General features: G+C 39.7%; 1 protein-coding gene across 2 annotated transcripts in view; it reads right to left on the bottom strand.

Annotated features, from left to right (window-relative positions):
* The window catches only part of LOC128684371 (bestrophin-4), a gene marked incomplete at its 5' end in the record, with an annotated part of 131,357 nt that extends 104,422 nt beyond the window's left edge, over window positions 1-26,935 (bottom strand). For both annotated transcript variants that reach the window (XM_070095756.1, XM_070095767.1), the window contains 1 exon segment: window positions 26,806-26,935. In XM_070095756.1, coding sequence (XP_069951857.1) covers window positions 26,806-26,935 — 130 coding nt within the window.
* Between the last annotated feature and the right edge of the window lie 627 nt (window positions 26,936-27,562).

Below are 27,562 nucleotides of genomic sequence, written 5' to 3'. Positions count from 1 at the left end.
TGACAATCAAGTGAAAGCCTTCACTGGACACATCCTTAATCTACAACAAGAACACATTCCTCACCGGCAATATGTGACGAAGCCTATGGATCAGCCTTGGTTTGGCTTTCGTTGTAGAGAGGCTGCTACTGCTAAGTACAAAGCATGGCGAAGGTATAAGAGACATCCTACCACCTATAACAGGAACTTGCACAGGCAAGCCTGTAGACATATGGGTGACATTCAAAAGTGGGCCATTGCTAAATGGAAGCTGGACACTAAAAGAAAACTAGCATCAGGTAGGGTAGGCTCCAAAACCTGGTGGTCCCTGGTCAAGGACAGACAAGGTTATCTGTCTGATGAACTCATTCCACCTCTAAATCGACAGGATGGAACCACCTCTACTAGTAGTCAAGAGAAGGCGGACCTCTTTGCTGAACACTTTGCTACCAAAATGCAAGTTCCTGATCCAGCAAGGGACCCTCCTTGGCTAGCTGCAAGAACTGTGTCAAAACCATCAGTGGTGACAATAAGGCAGGAGGAGGTGCATTTCCTTCTTAAATTGCTTGACCAAGAAAAGGCTGTGGGCCTAGACAAGTTGAGCCCAAGATTGCCGAGATGATGTGCAGACCAGCTAGCAGCACCTCTAACTCGCATCTTTCAGCACTGCCTAGTACAGTGTAAATGGCCCTCTCTATGGAAAGAGGCAAAGGTAGTCCCTGTTCACAAAAAGAAGAACAGAGCAGAAATCAGCAACTACAGACCAGTGTCACTCCTGTCAATCACTGGTAAGATCCTTGAGACAATAATCTCAAGAAAAATGACAGAGTTTTTTGACTATCACTCACTACTTTGTGATCGTCACTATGGCTTCAGGAAAGGTTACTCTGCTGCTGATCTGTTGTTAAACCTCTCCACTAAGTGGCACCAGTCACTGGATGAATCCAAAGTCAGCTGTGTGGTATTATTATTATTATAATCAAAAAGAAGCGCTAAGCCACAAGGGCTATACAGCGCTGCAGGGTAGGGAAGGAAGCAAGGGAATTGGATGGCAGAAGGGAGGGGGGATGATCAGCAGGTTACAGAAAACAGCGGGGCAGGGGATAGTACGGGGGTAGAGGGTAGCAAGAGATACAAGTAGAAAGGGCTGAAAGTATCAGAATTTGTGAAGTAAGTCAGTCGTTGTCAAAAAGTCAATGAGAGAGTCCGGATGAAAGGTGGGTCCATCAGCGAGAAGGGAAGGTAAAGAGAGAGCAGCGGGGCGAAGACGACGACAGAGGTAAATTCTGCGTGCTCGTTGATAAAGTGGGCAGTCCAACAGAATGTGGCTGACTGATAATGGAGCTTGGCAATTCTCACAGAGAGGAGCAAGACGCCTCTCCATGAGATATCCATGAGTAAGACGAGTATGGCCAATGCGAAGACGGGAGAGAGTAGTCTCCCAACCTCGACACTGGTGATAAGAAGACGGCCAGTAACCTATACTCGGTTTAATAGACTGAAGTTTGTTGCCGAGCATAGTAGACCAACGTTGTTGCCAACGGGTGTGAAGGTGGGAAGATATTACAGCAAAATAGTCCGTACATGGAATACCTCTATAAGAAACTGGTAGGTCATGTACTGCTGACCGCGCAGCAGTGTCTGCCTGTTCATTGCCCTGTACGTCAACATGACCAGGGACCCAACAAAAAACAATATCTTTATGCTTAGTAAAGATGCGGCGTAGCCAAAGTTGGATACGGAGGACTAAGGGGTGAGGTGTATCAAATTTTTGTATAGCCTGTAAAGCACTAAGGGAGTCTGAGACAACCACAAATGATGACACAGGCATAGATGCAATACGGATAAGTGCTGTAAGGATGGCATATAATTCAGCAGTAAAAATACTAGCTGAAGATAGTAAATGCCCTTGTACGACGCTGTCCGGAAACACTGCTGCGAATCCTACGCCGTCAGAAGACTTAGAGCCATCTGTGTACACAGCAATGGCATGAGAATGAGAGTGAAAGTGGTCAAGAAAAAGAGAGCGGGAAGCGACCGTAGACAGTTGGGCTTTCGAGCAAGGGAGGGAGAAAGAACAGACTCGAACAGCTGGAACTTCCCAGGGGGGTAGGGAAAAGTGAGATGCTACATGTACATAGAAAGGTGGTAGTTGAAGAGAAGACAAGAGCGAATGAAGGCGAAGAGAGAAGGGACGGAGTAAGCAGGGGCGGCGAACAAATAAAGAATGTCTACTAATATCAGTGACCATTCTATAAATGGAAGGATTGCGGAGATCATGAGAGCGTACATAGTAGCGCAGGCAATGGGCATCACGGCGATCGGATAAGGATGGAACGTTCGCTTCTGCATAGAGGCTTTCGACAGGGGAAGAGCGAAAAGCACCAAGGCATAAACGTAATCCTTGGTGATGAATGGGGTTAAGGCTAGAGAGAGTAGCAGGAGATGCCGCTGAATAGATCTGGTCACCATAATCAAGTTTCGATAAAATAAGGGTGGAATGTAGGTGAAGGAGGGTTCGACGATCAGCTCCCCACGAAAGATGAGCAAGGGTTTTAAGAAGGTTCAGCCGGCTGTGACAAGTTGCCTTCAGAGAGGTAATGTGAGGTTTCCAGGATAACCTACGATCAAAGAGGAGGCCCAGAAACTTGACTGTATCACGTTCAGGGATACGTGAGCCATAGAGGTACAAAGGATGATCAGAGATGACAGAGCGTCTAGTGAAAGTGATTTGGTGGGTTTTAGTGCTGGAAAATTTAAACCCATGTGTGGTGGCCCAATTGGAAACACGGTCGACTGCATGCTGGAGAGAATCTGTAAGGAGGTGACAGTCAGCGCCTGCACAGGCAATAGCGAAGTCATCAACATAGAGTGATGACCAAATATTTGATGGAAGACTAGAGGCCAAATCATTAATAGCAAGGAGAAAAAGTGTTGTGCTCAGAACACATCCCTGGGGGACACCTTCAGCTTGGACAAAGTCCGGGGAGAGCACATTATTAACCCGAACACGGAAATGCCTGTCAGTTAAAAAGTTCTTAAGGAAGGATGGTAGATTGCCTCGAAGGCCTAAGGAGTGGGCTTGGGCTAAAATATTATACCTCCAAGTTGTGTCATATGCCTTCTCAAGGTCAAAAAATATGGCAATAACTGAGTGGTTATTCGCAAAGGCATTACGAACATACGTATCCAAGCGCAGTAAGGGGTCTATGGTAGAACGTCCCTTACGAAAGCCATATTGACGAGTGGAGAGACTGTTGTGTGTCTCTAAATACCACACTAAACGTCTATTTACTAGACGTTCCATTACTTTGCAAACTGCACTGGTAAGAGCAATGGGACGATAGTGGGAGGTTTCATGTCCCGTAGTGCCTGGTTTGCGGAAAGGGAGAACAATGGCGGATTTCCACAGCTGTGGAAGAACTCCTTGTGACCAAATAAGATTGTAAAGGCGTAATAGGACTGCAAGGGCTGACTGATGTAAATGTTGTAGCATACGAATATGAATGTCGTCGGGCCCAGCTGCCGATGATCGACAAGCTGAGAGTGTTGCCTCCAGTTCTTGAAGTGTAAAAGGCACATTATACTGTTCTTCTCTGAGAGAAGAAAAGTCCAAAGGTGCTAACTCTCTGGCAGACTTTGAGGAAAGAAATGAGGGGCATAGATGGAGTCCCTGAGAAATACGGACCAGATGATTGCCAATTTCATTGGCAACATCTAGTGGGTTTGCTATATCAACACCGGCAACCCGCAGAACAGGAGCCGGGTCAGGAGAATATTTACCACTCAGTTTTCGTACTTTTTTCCAGACTGCACTCATAGAGGAAGCAGAGGTGATGGTGGAGACATAATCTCGCCAGCAAGTGCGTTTAGCGTCACGGATGACACGGCGAGCGATCGCACGCTTCTGTTTAAAATCAAGGAGTCGCTCTGTGGTTCTATTGTACCGGTACCTGCCCCATGCAGCGCGTTTCAAACGTACTGCACGAGCACAAGCAGGAGACCACCAAGGCACGCATTTCTGAGAATGCCTGCCCGAAGTTTGGGGTATAGAATGAGAAGCTGCGGTGAAAACGGAGGACGAGAAGAGGTGTAAAAGCTCATCGATGGAGGACGAAGAAGGAACCTCTTTAAAAACAGTCAGGTGTGAGTAAAGGTTCCAATTTGCCCGATTAAATTGCCAGCGTGGGGTGCGAAGAGGTGGCGAATATGAAGGGGAAGTAAGAATGATTGGGAAATGATCACTGTCATGTAAGTCCGGGAGAACAGACCAAGTAAAGTCTAATGCGGCGGAGGAAGAGCAAACTGAGAGATCTATGCAAGAGAGAGTATGAGTCCGAGGATCAAAATGGGTGTGAGTACCTGTATTTAAAACATGGAGGGGGTGGGTGGCAAGAAAAGCCTCTAACTGAATTCCACGGGAATCACAGTGAGACCCTCCCCAGAGGAAATGGTGGGCATTAAAATCACCAAGTAACAGAATCGGTGGCGGTAATGACGAAACAAGGAAGGCAAAATCCGGAATAGATAATGCCCGAGAAGGAGAGAGATATAAAGAACAGAGCGTATACCACCTATGTAAGTGGATACGGGCTGCTGTGTAATGCAGCGAAGTATGAATAAATAGCTGATGGTACGGAATATCAGTGCGGAGAAGAAGGGCACTTTCATTAAAGGTCCCATCAGGAAAAGGATCTGAAGAATACAATAAATTATAGCCTGAGATGTGAGAAATAACAGCAGAGTGTAATTTTGGTTCCTGTAAGCAAACACCAACAGGGGCAAACTGGGAGAGTAACATCTGAAGCTCACCCCGATTACCCCTGAGGCCGCGTATATTCCACTGTAAAAAGGCCATGATTGGCAATGATAAAGATACTTGAAATCCGCAGGTAAGGGTTCCTACGGACTAGAAGGGTTAGAAAAGTCCACATGCGGAGGCAGTGGAAAATGTTCAAGCAGCGAAGGAACGGTGCGCTGTGAAGAAAGGAGTTGCGCAGATGGAGCAGAGGAGAGAGAAAGAGCGGAAGGTGGATCAGTGTCCATTGATGGTTTGGTCTCTGCAATATATTCAGAGATTGCTTCAAGTGTTTCGGAATTCAAAGATGTCGTATGGGAGACAATATTGGGAATGGTAGGGGGAGGATGAGTAAAGATTGGAACTGTATTGGACTGTACCAAGGTAGGGGGGGGCGAAAGGGTGGAGGGAACTGGAGAAGCGTGGCAGGGGACAGAAGAGACAGGAACCTGGGAGGTGGCAGAAGAGGAAGAAACTTGGGAGGGAACAGGGGAGGAAGGTACATTACGAGGAGGAGGGTGAACCTCTGCACTTGTAACTGAGCCAGTGAGAGGGGAAGAACTAGGGACAGAGACAGGGAGGGTAAAATGAGGAGGTGGAAGATGGGTAGGAGGTGTTACCGGACCTTTTTTTGACTTTTGAGAAGTAGAGGGACGATTGGGAAGAGGTGTCGTACGAGGTCTCGTCGATACTGAGGCTTGTAAGAGAGAACTCGAAGAAGCGAGATTAGACTGAGGCGTTGAAGTAGGGACGTCTGAGCCGAGGACAGCAAAAGGATTAGATACAGGAGTGATTATGGGAGAGGTAACCACAGAGGTGGGTGTAGAAGATGGGATACCAGAAGTGGGGGGACGTTTTGAAACACGGGAATAAGAAACACGTGGGAGTCTCCCTTGGAGGCGGAGATGAGAAACTGCCATGGCATAAGGGAGACCTTCTGTCTCTTTGAGGTAACGGATTTCCCGCTCGTTTAAATAGACCTGACAACGGCGAGAGTACGAAGGGTGAGCCTCATGACAGTTAAGGCAAGAGGGAGATCGATTGCAAGACGTATTAGAATGGTCATCGGCACCACAGACTGGGCATTCGGCGATAGATCTGCAATATTTCGCTGGATGGCCAAATCGCCAGCAATTTCTACACTGTTGTGGTGTAGGGATCACCTTTCGAACTTGTAACCGATGTCCTGCTATATAAACGGAGGATGGGAGTTCTCGGCTGTCAAAAGTTAAACGAGCCACATTGCTAGGGTATCGTCTCCGCCCACGGGCAGGAAGAACGTAAGTGTCTACCTTGAGGATTGGGAGATCTTGGAGTTCCAGCTGTTCTAGAATGTCGGTGCCACATGTCTGGAAATTTTGTTGAACTATGGTATGGGGCAGAATAACGGTACCACTACAAGAATTGAGGGAATGATGTTTTTCAAGGGTGACAGGAACAGTATCTATATGGGAAAGACGAGAGAGCTCACGAGCCTGGGTAGCATTCTGTACGGTAATGATGCGCGTACCGCTCTTAAGAGCATGAAAAGAAATATCTTTACCAACATGGCGTAGGAGTGCCTTGCCAATACTATGGTCAGAAAGATAGGCAGTAGAGGAAGTTGGTCGTAAAGTGAAGAATTTAGTCCACTGTTCAGTCTGAAACTGAGCGTGGAAAGGTAGTGAAGGACGTGTCGATCGTTTCTGAGAAGAACGAGAAGGTGAAGGTGGAGAAGTATCATCAGCAGGTAATTGTCGTTGACGTTTAGGCGTGGGACCAGAGTTGGTCCGACGTGGAACGGGTCGGCGATTTGAAAATTGCCGCACCGTAGAGGGAGAGGCCGGAAGCATAGTCAGAGGAGAGCGAAGGTCTGATAAATCGAAGGAGTCAGTCGAGGCCTCAGTACCTGAAGCGGGTGAGGAAACAGCACCGGCAATAGGTACAGAGGCATGAGGAATGTCTGAAGAGTGGTCCAAAGACGAGGCGGGGTCAGAACGGGGTGCGGTATCAAGAAGGGGCCCGGGGGTACCAGGTTCATGGACTAGGGCTGCCATGGTTAGGTTACTTCTTTCTTTTTGTTTTTAAGAAAAAAAAAGAAAGAAGAAAAGAAAATAAAAATAAAAAAAAGAAAAAAAAAAGGGGGGACCGGGGAGGGATAGTTCCTAGGAGGAATGAAAGGGCCAGAAATCTCCCTCCGCGCCCAAGAGGACTCGACACCGCTAGTAGCGCAGATGCAGCATGGAACCCGTGCCATACCCTACCCTTCATGCCAGTAAACCAGCAATCTGGGATAGCAACCTCACATCTGCCGAGCTACCTCGGTGGACAAAAGAGAGGGCGGCCGGATATCCGCCACAAAGCATACCTCCTTCAGCCACCACCCCCGGAATCCGAAAGGTGGCTTCCAGAGATACACCCGTCGCCCAAAAGACACCCAAAGCTACTCCGGGATACCGGAGAGGGATCGGGACATCCCTAGGCAATCCAGATTCCACGGCAAACTACGCCACCGCCAAGAAACCTCAACGGAATGGGATGGACCCCGGTGTCCTTTCCCCCACCTAGGAACTAGCGCGCCTGTGGGAGAAATCCCAAAGGACAAAAAGAGGAAGGGCAAAAGGGAGGAGTGGGGAGGAGGAGGAGGAAAGGAAAAAGGGGAGGATGGGGAGGATGGGATAGGGGAGGGGAGATTGGGGGGTAATTAGGTTCGGTCTGAGGAAGAAGACCGATAGGTCTAATTCCTCAGACCAAGAGCCTCTTCACCACGCCAAGGAGCCCCCCTTGAAGAGGAGCTGTGTGGTAGCACTGGACATTGCTGGCGCTTTCGACCGGGTGCGGCACCAGGACCTCTTAGCAAAACTTTAAGCACTGGGAATTGCAGGCTATACGCTATGTCTCCTCAGTGATTACCTTCATGGTAGATCTCTAAGTGTAGTTCTCAATGGAACGGAATCAGCAAGACATCCTATTCGGGCAAGTGTTCCACAAGGAAGCGTGCTGGGACCATTGTTATGGAATGTCTACTTCAACGACCTTCATCTCATCCCAGAATCACATGCATATGCAGACGACTGCACACTGACATTCACTTATCCAAGAGAAGAAATGCTAGCTGCTCTAAGCTACATCAATCACCAGCTGAGAGCTATATCAGCTTGGGGAAATAGATGGCAAGTAACATTTGCACCTGAGAAAACGCAAATGATGATCGTCTCTAGGCACCATGATGGTAATGCTGGTGCAGTACTAAGGATGAATGGGAGGGTGTTGGCACCTGGAGAAGAAGTTGATATCCTTGGCATGAAATCTGACTCCAAACTAACCATGAAGAACTATGTTGTAAATCTTGCAAACAAGGCAGCCAGGAAGCTTACAGCACTTCACCGTATCTCGTATCTACTTGACAGTAGGGGTTGCAAGATTCTGTACGAGGCACAAGTATGCTCGCACCTTGAGTATGCTCCACTTTCTTGGTTTGCCTGCCCCCCCCCCTCTCATCTGCGACTGCTTGACAGAGTAGAGAACAGAGCAAGATGTCTCATCTCTCACCTGGACCCATCCTGGATAGATCTGTCATTTCAGCAGAGCCTTCAACATAGGAGGGATGTGGGTGGCCTTACTGTTATGTACAAGGCCAATATTGTCAAAGTACCACACTTGGATCCACTTCGAGGACAGCGTGAAATGAGCTTTTATGCCACAAGACGGGCAGAAAGCAGCAACTTCACTCTGGCTGTACCCTTCTCCAGAACTTCACTCCATCTGAGATCCTATATACCCAGGATGACTCGAGTATGGAACACATTCGTACAGCATAATGATGTCAACGAGATAGTCAGTTGATCAAATGAAAATGCTGGCCCACAGATGGCTCCAACTTCATCCTGTTCCCTACTTGTATGTCTCATAACAATAAAAATGCTTTCAAATGAGCTGATGTAGGTAACAGCTCTTAGCTTGCCAATAAAGTTAGGAATCCTTAACCTGTAAATAGCTTGTCAATAAAGCTAGGGATCCTTAACCTTGTCAAACCCTGTGTAAAAAAAAAAGAGGTAGAGAGAAAGAGAGGGGTAGAGAGAGAGAGGTAGAGAGAGGTAGAGAGAGAGAGAGGTAGAGAGAGAGAGAGGTAGAGAGAGAGAGGTAGAGAGAGAGAGAGGTAGAGAGAGAGAGAGAGAGAGGGAGAGAGAGAGAGGTAGAGAGAGAGAGAGGTAGAGAGAGAGAGAGGTGTAGAGAGGTAGAGAGAGAGAGGTAGAGAGAGATAGGTAGAGAGAAAGAGGTAGAGAGAGAGATAGGTAGAGAGAAAGAGGTAGAGAGAGAGGTAAAGAGTGTAGAGAGAGTGTAGAGAGAGAGAGAGAGAGTGTAGAGAGAGTGTAGAGAGAGAGAGAGAGAGAGAGAGAGAGAGAGAGAGAGAGAGAGAGAGAGAGAGAGAGAGACAGAGAGACAGACAGACAGAGAGAGACAGAGAGAGACAGAGAGATACAGAGAGACATACAGAGAGTGAGAGAGAGAAATTTTAGGGTAGCAAGCCTGTAGACTGTACTATGTACCAAGTAAAATGTACAGTAGAATTTTTATTGAAAAAAGTTAGGGGTAAGACACAAAGTAGGATTGCAGAGGAAGAAAAGAGGATTTAGGAAGGGTGAGGGATATGTAAACCAAGCATCTACATTGAAGTATACACATGAACATTATTGCAATAGGGTTAAGGAAAAATGTGTTTAATTTATGTATTTAGAAAAGGCATATGATAATGAACAGTGTAGATGTTGAAAATGTATGGAACTGGTAGTAGGTTACTAAAAGCAGCCTAGGTTAGGTTATGTGAGAGACAAGGGGATTATTTTCCAATAAAAGTAGGCTTAGACATAGATGAGTAATGTCATCATGGTTGTTAAATATTTAAAGATGAGATTGTAAAAGAAGTGACTGCTAGGGTGTTGGGAAAAGGTGTGGGATTAAGAGATATGACTAATATGAAGGAGTGGTTATAGTTCCATTTTGCCAATGACACCTCTTTTGGGTGATTCTGAAGATAAGGTGTGAAAGCTGATGGAGGAGTTTGGATAGGTATGTAGATGAAGAAGAGTAAAAGTGTAAATATAGAAAAGGGTATGGTGATGAAAGTAATAAATAAAAAAAATGAAGGAGTAAGGGGAGGATGGAGGGGGGGGAAGAAGTTTAAAATGAAAAGAAAGAAAAACCTCAAGAAAAAGAGAAACAATCCTAACATGACTGATACAAATATGACATTATAAGGGGGAAAAAACTGAACTGTAGTTTGTGGGTAAGATATTTCTGAATTAACAGGCATCAAAGATGGGACTCCACAAATTTAGCTCTGCTTCTGTAGCTACAGATTAGCTACAGTAATGGACAATGATACATTTATCTTCAGACATTTTGTACCTAAGATGCTGTATAGTCCTTGTGGCTTAGCGCTTCTTTTTGATTATAATAATAATAATTGTACCTAAGATAACTTTTAATTAAGCTGTTTCATTTTAAAGAAAATGTAGTCACACATTAGGAAATACATTGCTCAGTTTTGCTGAATACAAGTCTAAAAATGGGAAAGCACTTCATTCTACAGAATGCAGCAGAAGTTCATTTCAGTGAAACAAGCCACACTATTAATGTCTGGTTTATGCTAGGTACAAGTTCAAGCAGTGCTTTAATAGCATATCTTCTTCCAGCAGGCAGCTTAACTTTTAAAGAAACCCAAAATTCTTCATTGATTCATCAGCAGGATGAATTTTTCCAACATGCTGCCTATGGCAAAGTAGGAAGTGTGTCAGAGATTTTTTTTTATCCATTCTTCTGGTGCATGTTTTTAATGAGGATCTTCAGTAAAATGCCACTTCTTGCAATTTTACTTTTTTTTTTTTTTTTTTTTTTTTTTTTTTTGTATTTTCATCACATTTGACAAGAACTTCTCCATATTCCATTTATGATGCTGAAAATAATCAAGACACTTATGTGAATCCAGTTGCTAAAACCATCTTCATTGATTTAAAGTAAATTACTGTTTTTACCTATAAAAGGCCTCTTATGAAAATACTTTCAACATGAGAAACTGAAACTTCATAAAAGTATTTGCAAGGCACTGCACCTTGTGTCCAACTTCAGCATCATCCACCGTCATTGCACCAATTCTTCCAAATTGGTCCCAACCACAGAAAATGGTAGTTTTATTGTTTCACACTGTCTATATAGCTCCCCCATCTTGTCTTATGAGAAGCTTCAAAGTGAGATTCTTAACATATGTTGTGAGAATTTTCTACCACTTAACAGAGGCAGCAAACAGAAAAACGTTGTAAGCCATGCATAGTACTAATTAACTGTGCCACATCAGACACCAAAGTTGAATGAATGATAGCCACATGGAATAAAGAAAGAAATAGTATTCAATGAAAGAGTTTTTCCCTCTTAATATAAAATTACTGTAGCCTTAGCACCTAAACAATTAAATTCACTTACATTATCTTTATGAAGTGGCTCAGTCAGAAATTTAGTTAAAACATTAGAAAACCATGTACCATTCACGAATCCAATGAAATGTTCCTTAAAATGCATTACACCACCCTGATCCCCTAGTCAGTAACAAATTTTGAAGTTAAACACATCTGTTCATAGTGAATGTCAGTTTTACAGTTTTGTCAAAAGGGTCATCAACTCATTCCGCATAATGGATGATATTTTACTTAAAACAATATTATATATGTATTCATACACACACCATCAAATCAGACCTGAGTAGGAGCAGACTAGGAAAACTCCCAGTATCTGCTGTAAAAGCTCAGAGGATCCACAAAATATGTAGTTTCTCTCAAAGTAGAATTCCGCACTGTAATAGCAGCAAGTAGTACGTATAAGAAAATATTTTTTCCGCTATAAACCACAATAACTGATAACCATATTTTATATAATGCTAGCCACAACAAAGTCTACACTTTCCTAAACACACACACATCATATACAGTAAGTACATGAAGTAATAAATAAAGGTTTTAAAAAGGGAAAAAAAAAGAAAAATGCATTTGTAAACTGAAAAAAGAAGTGTCTAACAAATATTATTATTTTCAATCGCAGTGGAGCAATGGAATGGACTAAAAGAGGAGCTAGTAAATGGCATAGCCATTGTAAATTTAGAAAATTATAGTTAATTAATTACGGAAGACTGGACACCGTAAGCAGAGCTTGATTCCTTTAGTTACATGCAGTACTGTAGGTAATTACTAAGGAAATTTGAGTGTGTCCACAGGATTGCCAGCAGGCAAGTCTGTGTAATGAAGCTCAGCTGAGCTTTGATAAAGGCTCTGAGAGCTTAATATTACAAAACTAGATGGACAAGATAGAGCACCTTGTGCTTAGCTTTGTTCCTGTAGCTATAAATAGGTAATCACTCAGAAGGGACATTATCACAATATACAAGATACCCCAGGGCATTGATAAAGGGAACAAAGACAAGCTGCTCTCAATGACTGGACCAAGAAAGGCTACAAATGGAAATTTATTCAAATAAGAAAGAGAGAAGCAAAGAGAAACATCTTTAACACAAGATTACCAAGTGTATAGAATGCACTGCTTGAAGCAGCAGTGCAGGCAAATTGCTCATATGGGGTTCAAGCATAAATATGATCGAGTCTATGAGGTTAGGGAACTATCACACCAATCTACTGTTGGTTAAGATACTAAGGAGATTAAGCTCATTATCCACAAATTCACATAGGCAAGTACTGTACAAATCAAATGCATGAACACTGTTAGATTGGCATCTTTTTTTTTAATAGTCCAGGCACTGTACGTATCAGAAATCTGACTATGTACATAACTACTGCATTAAAAAAAATAGCTTTTTGAAAATCTGATTTATGGCTGAGCATGCATATTTTTTCTCAAACTGTTAATAAAGTTATAATAAAGCAAGTACATGTCATTCATGTTACTGAAAGATTATTCGACAACTTAGTGACATTGTTTAAAATAGAATCTGCACATTCACAAAGCTTATTCAAGATTGAAAAAAAATAAATAAATAAATAAAAAAAATACACATGCATATACTTGTGCTTCAAGTGTAAATCAAAAAAATAAAATAAATACTGAGTGATGAATTCAGATTTTTATTTTGATTATTTACTATATTAAAAAAGCTGATTTCCTGCTGTCATTATGTGTAATGTGGTCAGTACGTGCCCATGCTCTAATTGAATCCATATCCAAGGCACATCACTCCAAAACAAGTGCAGAAAATATTAAAGTACTGTTACAGTACTTTCTGTTTTGCTGTGATTATCAGTATTTGCTGATTTTTCTCTCTCTTTTTTTTAGCTACTGCTAAGGAATTGCTAAACGACACTGACTTTGTGAGTTAATGTAAGCCACATTTTGACTAGTCATACCAGAAATAGGGAAACGGAGATCCTTCTTCAAAGCGTAATATTAATAAATTAGTAAAGTTTCTGTATAAAACTGATAGGTTTAGTGCTTTCTGTAGTACAAGTTTGAGTTTCATATATTCCAGACTTTCAGAATTATATTTCAATGATAGTAAAATAAATAAAGTTAGCATAATGTGCTTCAAATGCACAATGAAATTTATTACAAAATAAAATCCAATTTACAGATTTATATTTTAAATAAAGAAACCTGACCGAGAGAAAGCATGAGAAAGTGATATTTGCCATTTTAGTAATTCCTTAGCAGAAAAAGGGAAAGCTTGAACTGATGACTAAAGCAAAAAAAAAAAAAAAAAATTTAATCTTATCCATTACCAGCATCAATCAAATGCTCTTTTGAGGGAAATCGTTTCTTGACAGCTGGGGATACCATTGTCAAAGTAATGAGCATTGAGAGATTGCAATATCGCATAACTGTTCGTCTCATTTGTCTGGCGCGTGCATCCTGTAATGAATAGAGAAACCTCTTCCAAGACTCTACACTTTCGTATGTATTACTTCAACCAGTTTATTTTTTAATATGTGTATTTTATCTGTAAGCATACTGGATATATGTTGGTAGAATTACCGACAATATGTAAAGTAAAAGGAAAGAAGGCACATTAGTTGCACTTGTGTCCTTTTACTTTGTAAGCATATTAAAAATTATTAACTTAAAAATCCTATGCACACAGCATCTGCCTAAATATTGAACTTTTCAAACTTATTTTACAACAGGCAGACACACGGAAATATGCCTCAGTGTTATAGTATTACATCAGTAAAAAACATAATTACAAATACAAAGCCATTGTATTTATATATTATGCAAAGATGAACTGTAGATCTTAAGACTTCCACATTAGTGTAGTTATGCATTGCATGTTTGCTCACTCAGCTTACTGAATAGGTTCATAAGCAAGGTACCACTCCATAACCTGTGTCAATATAGAGTAGTCAGTAAGAATTAGGATTAGTCTGCCTGAAATGCCTAAGCATGTTAGTGGCTTTCTTTGTACATGTACTTAATATTTTGTAACATGTAAACCACACATTGTAAACTTTGCAAAGAAATAAAAATTTTGATTTTATTTTGTTATGAGCTGTATTTGCATGGGTACTTTCATACAAATTTACATCATGCTGACCTTTCACAAAAAACATTTCAACATCAGAGATCCTAATATCCACTTGAAATATGCCACACCTCATTCACACCAATACTCACCTCTCTTGACCTCGGTAATATCTACATGTACACTCTGTGCTCAGTAATGACCTCTTTTTATATCAGAATGCTAGGTAATTTTCAACTATTATGGTCAGCATCATCTTGTGTTTTGGGGCTACCTGTACTCTGAACCACAGTTGACAACTGAAACTTAACAGTTGGGGAAGGTCGACACTGGACCCCAGGGTCCCTGACAAAAACACATTTTTCCTTAGGGTCAAAATGAAATATTCCGTGTTAAGGTTCTGGCAGAGCCACACAGAATAGCACACCCTCAAACCATACCAGAGATGGAGGAGGTATCTGTTGATGAGAGGTAGAAACTATGTAGGTATACCCACCCAGGAGACAGGAAACCATGAAGCATTTGGGGCATTTCTTAGGACGTGTTAATGTCCGAATTAAGAATGGGCTGTTGAGACTGTCAGAATTCCGTAAGTGTCCCTAGTGTAAGACTACTCTGTGGATAGCTTCAAGTTGCTTCTAGTTAATTGTAAACTATAGCTGATGAGGGTGCCAAAGTCCCATGAGCTGTGAGTACACACTGAAAGGAACAGAGGTGCAGAATCTGGCAAAGCCAAACTGCACCCCAAACAATGGCAGGGAGGCATAATAATTTCCTGTTGATGCACCAGGAAGATCTTGGAGATGAAATGAGAGGTTGTATCATACATACACTCTGCTCCACTATGCTACTCAAAAAAAAGTCCTCAATAACTGAAGGCAAACATGTCAATGGATTAACAATGGGAAAAAACCAGTGACAGTTGTGAAATGCCCTACTTCACTGTCCTGAGTACTGGAGAGCAATGGCATTATTTAAGAATTCCAATGCCATATAGTGTACAGAAAGCCAGTGGTCCAGCAATGAAACACCATGAAAGGAATCTCATGGAGAGGGGTCCTGTCTGGAGTAGGACCAGAAAGATAAGAAATAGGAATGGCACCTCCTGGAATTATGGTGTCAACAGGAAGCACTGAAGCACATTTCTAAATGCCAGACAAAGACCACAGCCAGCAAATGCAGAAATGCCAGCCTGTTATTCACTTGTTCAAAGCACAGCCACCAGCTATAGTATAAGCTAGAAAAGTAACAGACAAGCAGCTGGGGTATGGCCCAGGAAGAAGCTGAGACTCAAAGATGGAGCCAGGTTGCAACAAGTCCAGTTCCTGTGCAGAAGAAACTAGGAAACCCCTGAAATAGTGCAATGGCCTATGCCCTTTCAACATGCACTGGACCCAACAATGATGGCAGCTTTTTGAGGTTTGCAGTGAGAAGGGTGTTCCCAAACACATTAAGGCCTTCAAGTAAGATCATCTTGCACCAAGCACACAGTAATCTTCACAAGGAAACAATACCAGCCAGACTTGATGATAGGGAAGCCAAGCATTCAGTTTGGTTATAGCAAGACTTGTGTACTAGGCAAAATAAATGGTCATCTACTATGGAAACTCTTGAGGAGCAGCAGGGTCTGCTTAGTGAAATGAATTACCTGGCAATGGATTATTTGTGATGAGAGATGTAGTGAAAATGCAATGTTTACTCCAGGTACCAAGGTTAACATTAACCATAGCAGGCATACATCAGCAGACAGGCAAGGTCATTACTGAGCACAAAGGACATATCAATACCTCTCTGGGGTCCAGAGAAGTACTGGTGTGAATAGGGTACAACATAACTCATTCCAAGTGGTGCCCCCAGGTTATCACAAAAATATTTTAAATACTACTGCAGTGCAAAATACTCATATTATACAACAGCAGATTTAAAGGTTTCTGTATCCAAAGTCCCCCTCAAGGAAGGTTCCTTGATGTTGGTGAGGGGCTCTTGATTTAGAGAATTGGATCTGTGCTCCAGTTCCCCGAATTAAGCCTGAATGCCTTCCACATCCCCCCCCCCAGGCGCTGTATAATCCTCCGGGTTTAGCGCTTCCCCCTTGATTATAATAATAATAATAATGTATCCAAAGTCAAACTTTGGTATTTTATGCTACCTACATCCATCTAGTTCAACAATCCCATTAAAAATTACACTTTTTTTCCACCAAATAACCCCATGCCACTTCAGTAAATGGGGTACTTTAAATTTATATTCTACTGTAATTCTACTTTTTCACTTAATTTTCTTCTAACCTATTTCAAAACTTCCATTCCCTACTCTTTAAAATACGAAATTTAAAACTAGTTCTGCCACCAAAACTTAACTTTTCCGCACTTTCCCCACTCAGACTCAATTAACAAAATGACAAAATCTATTAATTATAATGTACAACTATTGGAGTGGCAAGTGCATTTTTTATACATCTTAGTCATTTCATTACAATCTTCATGAGTACAAAAAAAATATGATAATTCTGAAAATCTAGTTCCAACATGTCTGGTTTAGTGTAGTTAAATTTTATACAAGTCAGCCATCACTAATCCGGCAATCAGTAATCCAGCACTAATTTCAGCTAGCATAATTTCAAATTTCCGAGGTTGCCACACCAACCTGCTACTACTGTTTGGTGGCGCTACTTGCTGCATAAGTCATTCCAGTTTCTTATTTTCCATTTATTGTTATAACCTGCTCACTTTTATCCCTAGCCATGTTCCCGACAGTGGCTTTGAAGGTACTGTCGGTCGCCACGAGCTCAGCTCACTCAGATAAGCTGTGACTGGTAAATTTGGGCCTACATATGAGCAAATAGGTCTATATGGTAAGTGTGCACTATATAAAAAAATCCTGCAGCATGAAGTGCATAATGAAAAAAAACTGCAATCGTGTTTTTGGTGTAAAACCAACTTTGCAGTGTATTTACATATGGTTTTTATAAATATATTCTCATTTTTTGGTCTTGTTTGATAGAATGGAAGATGTATTAAGAAATAGATATGATTTCAATTGGTTTCATGACAGAAAGTACCTTGAAATTGAGCTCAAGGTAGAGGAAATATTCAATTTTTGCCAATGTTCAAGAGTAAACAAATGATGTCACCATCCAATACATGTCCAACTGGCTGGTCTAATACACAGTCATGAATGGGTTGATATTATTTATACAATTATTACAATAATGCAGTAGTCTACATAACAGTAAATCTTCTATTTTTTGTGTGAATAAAAATTTAAAATGGAAAGCAAGCATAATATAGAGGGGCCTGGAGACATGACTAATGAACAGAGAAAAATGTTATTTTAATGCCCGAATTGTTTATTTTGGATCCTATTTTGAAACTGGCATCTCTTGAAATTTGTGTGAAATTGTCCAAATTACCAATTTCTGATCACTTTATTGGGTAGCTGAAATAGGTAAATGGGCAATTTCTTGTACTCAATCAACAGAATAGAAGGAATACTTGTGAAATAGCTATGAGTTTGGTAGACTGGAACAATGGAATGGGCCGAAAATATGATGTAAAGTGGGTGAAATCGCCGATGCATCAATACCGCCATTATGTTTAGTGTATTCTAATCTAACCACTCTGTAATCCAGCAAAAATCACTAATCTGGCACCCTACAGGTCCTGATGGTGCAGGATTAGTGATGGTCAATCTGTACTATCTCATTCTGTGCCATCATTCCTGCACACTCCATTTCAGTATCAATCCTCACTTCAGTCTCATGTATGAATCCATCTACATGACACTGTTTATATAGAATAAACAAAAAGCATTTTTTTCTTCCTTTGTTAAACTTCATGCTGTTTCTTTATCCAATTCAATTTGTTTTCAATTTTGAACACAGCTTCAGTACAGTACTAATATAGAAGGTATTCTGTAAGTGATGGGATTTTAATATAAACTGGAATATGAAATGATTAATTAATATACTCCACAGAATAAATGGAGTTAAATGATTTTTGTTATAATAATCATAATGCAACCTTTTTGTACATAAAAGAGGTGCTGTATAGCCCTTGTGGCTTAGCGCTTCTTTTTGATTATAATAATAATGTACATAAAAGAGAGATTATAAAAAATATTGCTACTTATGATTATTAACACAAAAGGTTAATAACCCAAGAAAGCCAAGCAATGTGACATATTTCTAGCAGGGTCCTTTAGGTTTTAACAAAAAAAGGCACAATACCGTCACTGGAACGATACACAAATAACCCACACATAGAAGAGAGGAGCTTACGACGACGTTTCGGTCCGACTTGGACCATTTACAAAGTCATAAGTCGTAAGCTCCTCTCTTCTATGTGCAGGTTATTTGTGTATCCTTTAGGTTTTTTCCCTACAGTGCAACCCACAACAAGGAATTCCTAGGTCTCTATCCTATTTACTGCTAAGCATTAAGCAGTTTCCTAAGTACTAGTTTTAGTCACCCCAAAATGCTTCACATAACAAGGGGCTTTCCCTACAAATGTACAAAAAGCTGTAATCCCAAAGCTGAAACAATACCTTATAATTCTAGGAAATAAAATTTGACTCTGATTTTGACTTTTGGATGCATTTTAGTATAATTTTGCTACAACTTAGCACTGAAATTTCACCATGGTTCTGTCATAATTACCTGTTCTGTAATTTTCTTATAAAGGCAAACACACAACTTAATCCACAAACTGGAAATGAAAACTCAGCAACATTTAGGTCCTTCCTGGACCATTGTACTATATCAAAAATTATGAGCTTAAATCTAATGTGGAGAAAGCAATGACCAGGTTAATCATCATATAACATACCTGTGATATACTTGTGACCAGTTTGGAGAGTTTTCCATTCTCACAGCCCAGCTTGTGGCTAGACTGTCCTATTGATTGCCTGATCAACTGGACAGACCAAATACAGAACTGTTAATCAGGCATCCCCTATAAAAACTTAACTAGTTTTTGTTTTTGAAGACTGCTTCCTTTCCTCCAACAATATTTCTTTTATCTGCTGGGAGAAGGTTGACAAGTTGTCTACCATGGGTTTTGACACAGTTCTTCAACTGTTCTTTTGGTGCCTCTTGCTTCTCATTGAGTGTTCTCTAATCTTTCTTCCATATCTTTCACTCCTACAAGATCTTTAGTGTTCAGATTAGGTACACTCCTACCTAGAGCATTGCGAGTGTTCTGAAGTAATCCCAATAGATTAAAGGTTTTACTGAGTCTATGCTAGTTGTAATAATGTCTACCTTTTATAACTAATATCTCATCTGTTTTAAAAGATGAGAGGACAGAAAAAATATTCCAAGTGAGAGTTATGAATGTTTTGAAAAGTACCATCACTGGCATGACTTCTTTTGTTTTGAGATTTCTCGAGATCCGGTCTTTTATTCTCTTGGTCTTGGCCACAAGGGTTTTGAGGTGTTCTCTAGAAGTTATGTCAACTGACATTATTATTCCTAGGTCTTTTGCTTGCTTCTTTCATCCTGTGACCAGATCCAACTGCATTGTATATCTTGTACTAGATTTTAGTACTGTATTATGCAGGACCTTGTTTTATTCATATTGAAATAATTGAAATTTATCACCAATAAGCACATTTTCTCCTAGGTAGTAGGTTGGCAGACAGCAACTGCCTAGGGAGGTACTACCGTCCTGCCGAGCGAGTGTAAAATGGAAGCCTGTAATTGTTTTACATTATGGTAGGATTGCTGGTGTCTTTTTTTCTCTCAAACATGCAAGATTTCAGGTACATCTTGCTACTTCTACTTACACTTGGGTCACACTACACTTGCATGTACAAGCATATACAGTAGTACCTCGGTACTCAAACAACACCCAACTCTAACAATTCGGTATTCGAGTGCTTTGTTTGGTAAAAAAAAATTGCTCGGTAGTTGACCGTTTGTTTGGCACTTGACCAAACAAACACAACCTGCCAGAACTTTGCTGTAAACTATTTCATGTTTCTCCACATTTTTTGTTTTTTTTTATATTACAATGGAATCTTGAGTTTTGGCCATAATCCGTTCAAGAAGCTTGGCCGAAACTCAAATTGTTCAAAAGTCAAAGCAATATTTCCCATAAGAAATAATGTAAATCCAATTAATCCATTCTAGACGCCCCCAAAAAAGAATAATTAGGCTTACAAGCACAAAACAATTATAAATAAATATACACAGAAAAGAGTAAGGTGATGAGGGTATCAAATGATTTAGATAAAGAAAAATTGGATATCAAATTGGGGAGGAGGAGTATGGAGAAAGTGAATGTTTTCAGATATTTGGGAGTTGAGGTGTCGGCGGATGGATTTATGAAAGATGAGGTTAATCATAGAATTGATGAGGGAAAAAAAGGTGAGTGGTGCATTGAGGTATATGTGGAGACAAAAAACATTATCTATGGAGGCAAAGAAGGGAATGTATGAAAGTATAGTAGTACCAACACTCTTATATAGGTGTGAAGCTTGGGTTGTGAATGCAGCAGCGAGGAGGCGGTTGGAGGCAGTGGAGATGTCCTGTCTAAGGGCAATGTGTGGTGAAAATATTATGCAGAAAATTCGGAGTGTGGAAATTAGGAGAAGGTGTGGAGTTAATAAAGTATTAGTCAGAGGGCTGAAGAGGGGTTGTTGAGGTGGTTTGGTCATTTAGAGAGAATGGATCAAAGTAGAATGACATAGAGAGCATTTAAATCTGTAAGGGAAGGAAGGCAGGGTAGGGGTCATCCTCGAAAAGATTGGAAGGAAGGGGTAAGGGAGGTTTTGTGGGCGAGGGGCTTGGACTTCCAGCAGGTGTGCATGAGCGTGTTCGATAGAAGTGAATGGAGACGAATGGTATTTGGGACCTGATGATCTGTTGGAGTGTGAACAGGGTAATATTTAGTGAAGGAATTCAGGGAAACCGGTTATTTTTATATAGCCAGACTTGAGTCCTGGAAATGGGAAGTACAATGCCTGCACTCTAAAGGAGGGGTTCGGGATATTGGCAGTTTGGAGGGATATGTTGTGTATCTTTATACATACGTATATGCTTCTAAGCTGTTGTGTTCTGAGCACCTCTGCAAAAACAGTGATTATGTGTGAGTGAGGTGAAAATGTTGAATGATGATGAAAGTATTTTCTTTTTGGGGATTTTCTTTCTTTTTGGGTCACCCTGCCTCGGTGGGAGACGGCCAACTTGTTAAAAAAAAAAAAATACGCAGTACTTAAATGACTAATGAAATGGATAAATAAACATTTAAAATCACATTTACATACCTTTAATGAAGACTCTTGTTGGCATATGGAAGACAGGGAGGAGAGAGGGAGGACTGAGTACTGTTTGGAAGGGAAATCCCCCTCTGTAAGGACCTCAGGTATCAAGCCCTATCTGGGGTTACTTCCCTTCTTTGTTTTTTAATGGCACTAGGACCAGCTTGAGAGTCACTGGACCCTTGTTGCACAAAAAAAAACTGTCCAGAGACGTCTGTTTCTGGGGTCTCTTTAGCATTTGTCTGAAATGGGACATGGTTTCGTCACTGAACATGTTACAGATATGGCTTGTTTCAGCTTGCTCAGGGTGATATTTCTCAGTAAAAGCTTGCACCCTATTCCACATTGCACAAATCTCCAGGATGGAACTGTTGGTTAATTTGTTTTGGCCATACATCCTGGCAAGCTGGAACACATGCATACCACTTTCGTATTTTTCTACAATTTCTTTCTTCAATTCTATCGTGTTTCTTACTTTCTTTACCAAAGGGGTAGCACTAGGAAGTTTTTTGGGCCCATGGTTAATTATGTAGCAGTAGCACTCAATCAACAAGCACAAAAAACAATGGATTATTTTGAAATGTTTGGATGAATATGCAGGGTAATGTTCACTCGAGGAGAAACAGCCAGACTGACGTGCAGGCAGGCGGACAGGTCTGGTACAGCAGCTGAAACTCAAGGTACTGTTCGAAACTCAAGACAAAATGTAGGCGAAAAAAGTGACCAAAACTCAAAACGGCCAAAACATGGGGCAACCAAAACTCGAGGTTCCACTGTATTTCTATAAATAAGTCACCATTGGGCCTAAGAAGATTAGTGATAACAGCCAACTATAAGGAACAATTTACATTATTCCTTATGGGAAAAATTCATTCAGTATACTTGAACAAATTGGCACCTGAACAGCCTTCTGGAACAAATTAAGTTTGAGTACTGAGGTACTACTGTATATACACACCCCTCTGGCTATTCTTCTATTTTCATACTAGTTTTTGTTTATTTCCTCTTATCTCCATGGGGAAGCGGAACAGAATTCTTCCTCTGTAAGCCACGAATGCCGTAAGAAGTGACTAATATGCCGGGAGCAAGGGGCTGGTAACCCCTTCTCCTGTATACATTACCAAAGTTAAAAAGAGAAACTTTTGTTTTTCTTTTGAGCCACCCTGTTTCGGTGGGATATGGCCGGTCTGTCGAGAAAAAAAAAGTACATTTTCTACTGACCAATGGTATATCTTACTTGTATCAAAGTGTAGTTTTTCAGTGTCTTATACAAAAGTAATATTTATGCTTATTCTGTTATCATAAATCATGCACATAAGATGACAAGATGTACTTACTGTACATCTTGTCATCTTATGTGCACGATGCATTTACTGTAATTGGATTAAATTTTCTTTACTATCACTGTTATCTGTATGTTAGAAAACTGAACATCCACTTCCCTACTTTGTCTGTTAGCCCATAAAACATTGTTTTGTAAATTATTACTCCATGGTCACATCTGTCGAATGTCTTTTGCAAGACCACATCTTGTATTTTATCTTTCTTTAAATATTCATGAGTTGTCTTCATGATAAAATAGCTGTCATCATTATCATCAAGTGTAGCTTGTTCTTTTTCATAAAATCATGCAAAGATGTGTGTATAATTTTGTGCTACTCCCCTGTATGAAGTCCAGTTATGTCTGCACTTTTTTGGGGGGGAGGGGGGGAGAAGAGAGACTCTTGGATCCTACCTGAAACTAGGATCTTTATCTAAAGCATGCTGAATGCACATACTAGTGGTATTTTCCATTTCTTTCAAATGCAGCATTTTAAGAATTGGACCTATGTTCTGAGTAAATGGGCATGCTGTCAGTTTTTTCTTTGAAGTCTCTATATGTATATAGATGTGTGTGTGTGTTAACTTCATATATACTGCATTACTATATCTACAGGGTAGGCCGAGTTTACAAAAACCTGGGTTGTGTCTAAGTGTGTAAATTGGATTGCTGAACGTAAAAATCATACTGTTCTTTCTGAACATAAAAATCATACTGTTCTTTCTGAACATAAAAATCATACTGTTCTTTCTGAACATAAAAATCATACTGTTCTTTCTGAACATAAAATTCAAACTGTTCTTTCTGAACATAAAATTCATACTGTTCTTTCTGAACATAAAATTCATACTGTTCTTTCTGAACATAAAATTCAAACTGTTCTTTCTGAACATAAAATTCAAACTGTTCTTTCTGAACATAAAATTCATACTGTTCTTTCTGAACATAAAATTCATACTGTTCTTTTTGAACATAAAATTCATACTGTTCTTTTTGAACATAAAATTCAAACTGTTCTTTCTGAACATAAAATTCAAACTGTTCTTTCTGAACATAAAATTCATACTGTTCTTTTTGAACATAAAATTCATACTGTTCTTTTTGAACATAAAATTTATACTGTTTTTTCAAAATTTTGCTCATTTTTTTTGTCATTATCTTTTTATTAGCCTCCACTAAATAAAGGGCCAATTCTAAAAGAGGGGGGCTTAAAAAAAAAAAAAAAGGGAAGCTAGAACATAATAAATCAGGAGCAGATAAATCAGTTGGTGGAAACTCAGAGTGGAGACAGGCTCGTGTAAATCAAGGATGGACAAGAGCTATGCAGATATTGTTAAGTGAGCCTAAGAATTAGGACAAGATGATATAAATGAAAGACCCACCACAGCTAACAAACATTTTAAAAGATAATGCAAATCAACACAGGTTTTTAAAGAAATGTGGACTAATGGGTGTAAGCTGATGAATGGTACTATGGTATAAAGACATTTGTAGCAAAGAACCTTGTACATATTTATACAAGGTTTTGCCCACTGGGGGCCTTATCAAGTACAAAACTAAATACAGTGGACCCCCGCATAACGATTACCTCCGAATGTGACCAATTATGTAAGTGTATTTATGTAAGTGCGTTTGTACGTGTATGTTTGGGGGTCTGAAATGGACTAATCTACTTCACAATATTTCTTATGGGAACAAATTCGGTCAGTACTGGCACCTGAACATACTTCTGGAGTGAAAAAATATCGTTAACCGGGGGTCCACTGTAGTCTTCAATGGGTGAAATATTAAATAAATAAAAGGCTCTTATGCTGTAAGTGTCTTTCTACTACTGTTAAAGGTCAGTGTCAAAGAGACATACTGGCTATTATTTTTGGAATTTCAAAAAGTAAATATATCAAGAAAATAAATAAACTATGACAAATCAGCTAGGAAACAAAATTCAAATGATTTCAACAAAGAGTATATAGAAGCATATAGGTGAATAAAAAATATGAGAAGGATAACAACTCAGTACTATTTACTCTCACCCAGGTCAAGGGTAAGGTTGAATTACTACCTGTAGTATGTCTGGGTCAAAGGAGCAGTTGGACAACATTTATTGGAGGAGGAAAGAATACAAATAAAAGATGCATAAATCCCAAAATTCAAAATGGTGAACAAAGCGAGGAAGTGCTATAGATTAAATCTACCTTTCCGAGTGAAGGTTATCAGCTCCTTGCCTCGACACATGGTCAGAATTTAGTTTGTGGTAACTTAGAAGTGTCAAGGATGAGATTAAGACCTCCTAATCTTTTCCTCCCTTCCACAGTCCATTTAATGGTGGGCTGAACCCACCATTAAATGGTTTAATAGGTCAACAGATGAATTTTGTTAAGAAATGTAGACACCATCTGCAAACAGGAAAATCCAAAGAAACAAGGACTGCTAAATGATTATGACCAATTACAGGAGTATTCAAGAAAAGTGACAATCCCAATAAAGTTCATGTGCAAAAAAGATTAAAAAAAAAAATAGGTGAAGGTGCAACAAGACCAAATACACTGTACAACTTGAATAGAGAGCAGCTTACAAAAATAAAAAAATGAGCAAACTCTGGGTGTCAACCTCAGACACAACCTAGCCTCAGAAGTACACACATGAAATAACACTGATGCCATATGCCAAAAACAGCATCATAAAAATGGTATTTTAAAGTCTAAATAAAGAAGCATTCAATTCAATATACACAACATATAATTTAATTTACTCCTTGATGAAGGGAAGGTTTCTACTGGACTAAGGGATATACTATAGAGGGTTTCTACTAAATGACAAAGAGGGTGGGTTCCTACTGGAATAGGAGATAGGAGACAGGTTCCTACAAAAGAAGAATTAATATTTTGCCAAGACAGAAAGGGGAGGGTCCGTACTGCACTAACTCGGAAACATTCCTAAAAAACTAATTGGAAAGTTAAAGTGATAGCAATATGGATTTAGAAACCAAGGACTTAATTAACAAGAACTATAAATGACATATATAAATAAAACAATAGATGCCATATGGAAAGAACAACATTATATGCACATATGAAATCTTCCTCTATGTCAAAAATGTCTTGGCTTTTTCTATCTGCATTAATTTTTTTAACATCTTTGCTTGTTCAAAATCCCTAATCCTCCAACATTTTGGTCTATGGTACAAGCAAGGGGTAAATGCTATCAAAAAAATGAACAAAGTATCAAACATATGGATGGACAAAAAAGAGAAACTTAACAAATCTATACTACAATATAAAATATTAATGGAAGAATGTGACAACCTTTTCAAAAATGGCCAAATTTTAAAGATATTTAGTGCATTATTACTAATGAATGTGCAAAATAATAGTACTGTGCTGTATTTAGAGATTAAAGTAAAATAATAAAATATCTTAAATACTGTAATTACAAAGACAATAATAATAAATAAATATATATCAGATGATAAATAGTATATATGAGACTGAACTCAATTACTTGAAAAATTCTACAAAAAAAACTTGGGATAGAATTCAGCATTATTAATCATGCTCTTAATAATGCAAAGTATTAACTGTATCTCATACACCATAAAAAAAAATAAAACTACCTTCACTTCATTACAAGAAACATTTGAGCAGCTGTTTGTTCACTCTTTTGTTTAATCATTTTAGCAGTATATCCTTAGTATGCATCAGTAGGATTTAGCTGAATGTGTTTATGTTCAAGAACATGGTGCATATGAAATCAGTTACAATTCATCCTTCACCATATACACCTATTTAGTAGATTCAAAGATGCCAATTTATATCTTTTGCAACAATTATGCCTCTTCTTTTTCATTGTTTGAATAAGGTGTCACTAAAACTTTAGCAAAGGATAAAAATCCTCATGATTTGTTCAATATAGTCAACATTCTCTTAGAATGTCATCCCAGTTTTCTAGTGTTACCTGCTTCAACCACGTGATCAAGGGTAGGGAACCGCTTCTTGACAGTGGGACTGATCATGATAAGCGTGATGAGTTCAGTAAGATTGACGTAGCGCATGACAGTTCTCCGCATCAGACGTGAACGCTCATCCTGCAATGACTTCTTGCCAATTACACACTGGCTCACAATATTGACTTTTATGACCTTGACAAAAAAAAGCATTATAAAATTATAATACATTTGGTGGAAAGACTAAGATCATTTGACTACTCACTACATGAGTGTTCATGTAGGACCATGTACGACCATTAATTCTTTTTCTGTCCACCTGGAGACCATGACATTTGTCTGAACTCCAGCTAGATCCATAGGATTAAATTTTGATCCTGGATGCCTGGCAAAACAAAAAGTTCCATCCATAAATTTAACCCTTTAATACTACAATGTGTACAGTACGTTTATAGATACATCACTACAGTTTTCTAATAATGGTGACTAAATTTCATGAGGCAAAAACATTTGCTAATCAGCTACAACCAGATTTACAAAAAAAGTAACTACGTATGATCAAAGTTTATATGACTTGAAATAACACCCCAGAGTGAGGAGGACAATATCACTGTAGTAGTTGTACACAAGATAGAAAAGTGTCCATATACTCACGTGTATATACACACAAGTGTACAAATTTAAAGACCTAGAATACAAAGAATTTCTAGCTTTTCCCATTCAACAATTCTCTTAATTCATATCCTCAATCTGATTTCACACTGTACA

The sequence above is a fragment of the Cherax quadricarinatus genome, chromosome 4, assembly GCF_038502225.1.
Source record: "Cherax quadricarinatus isolate ZL_2023a chromosome 4, ASM3850222v1, whole genome shotgun sequence".
NCBI classification, from domain to species: domain Eukaryota; kingdom Metazoa; phylum Arthropoda; class Malacostraca; order Decapoda; family Parastacidae; genus Cherax; species Cherax quadricarinatus.
This window is presented reverse-complemented; position numbering and strand designations above follow the sequence as displayed.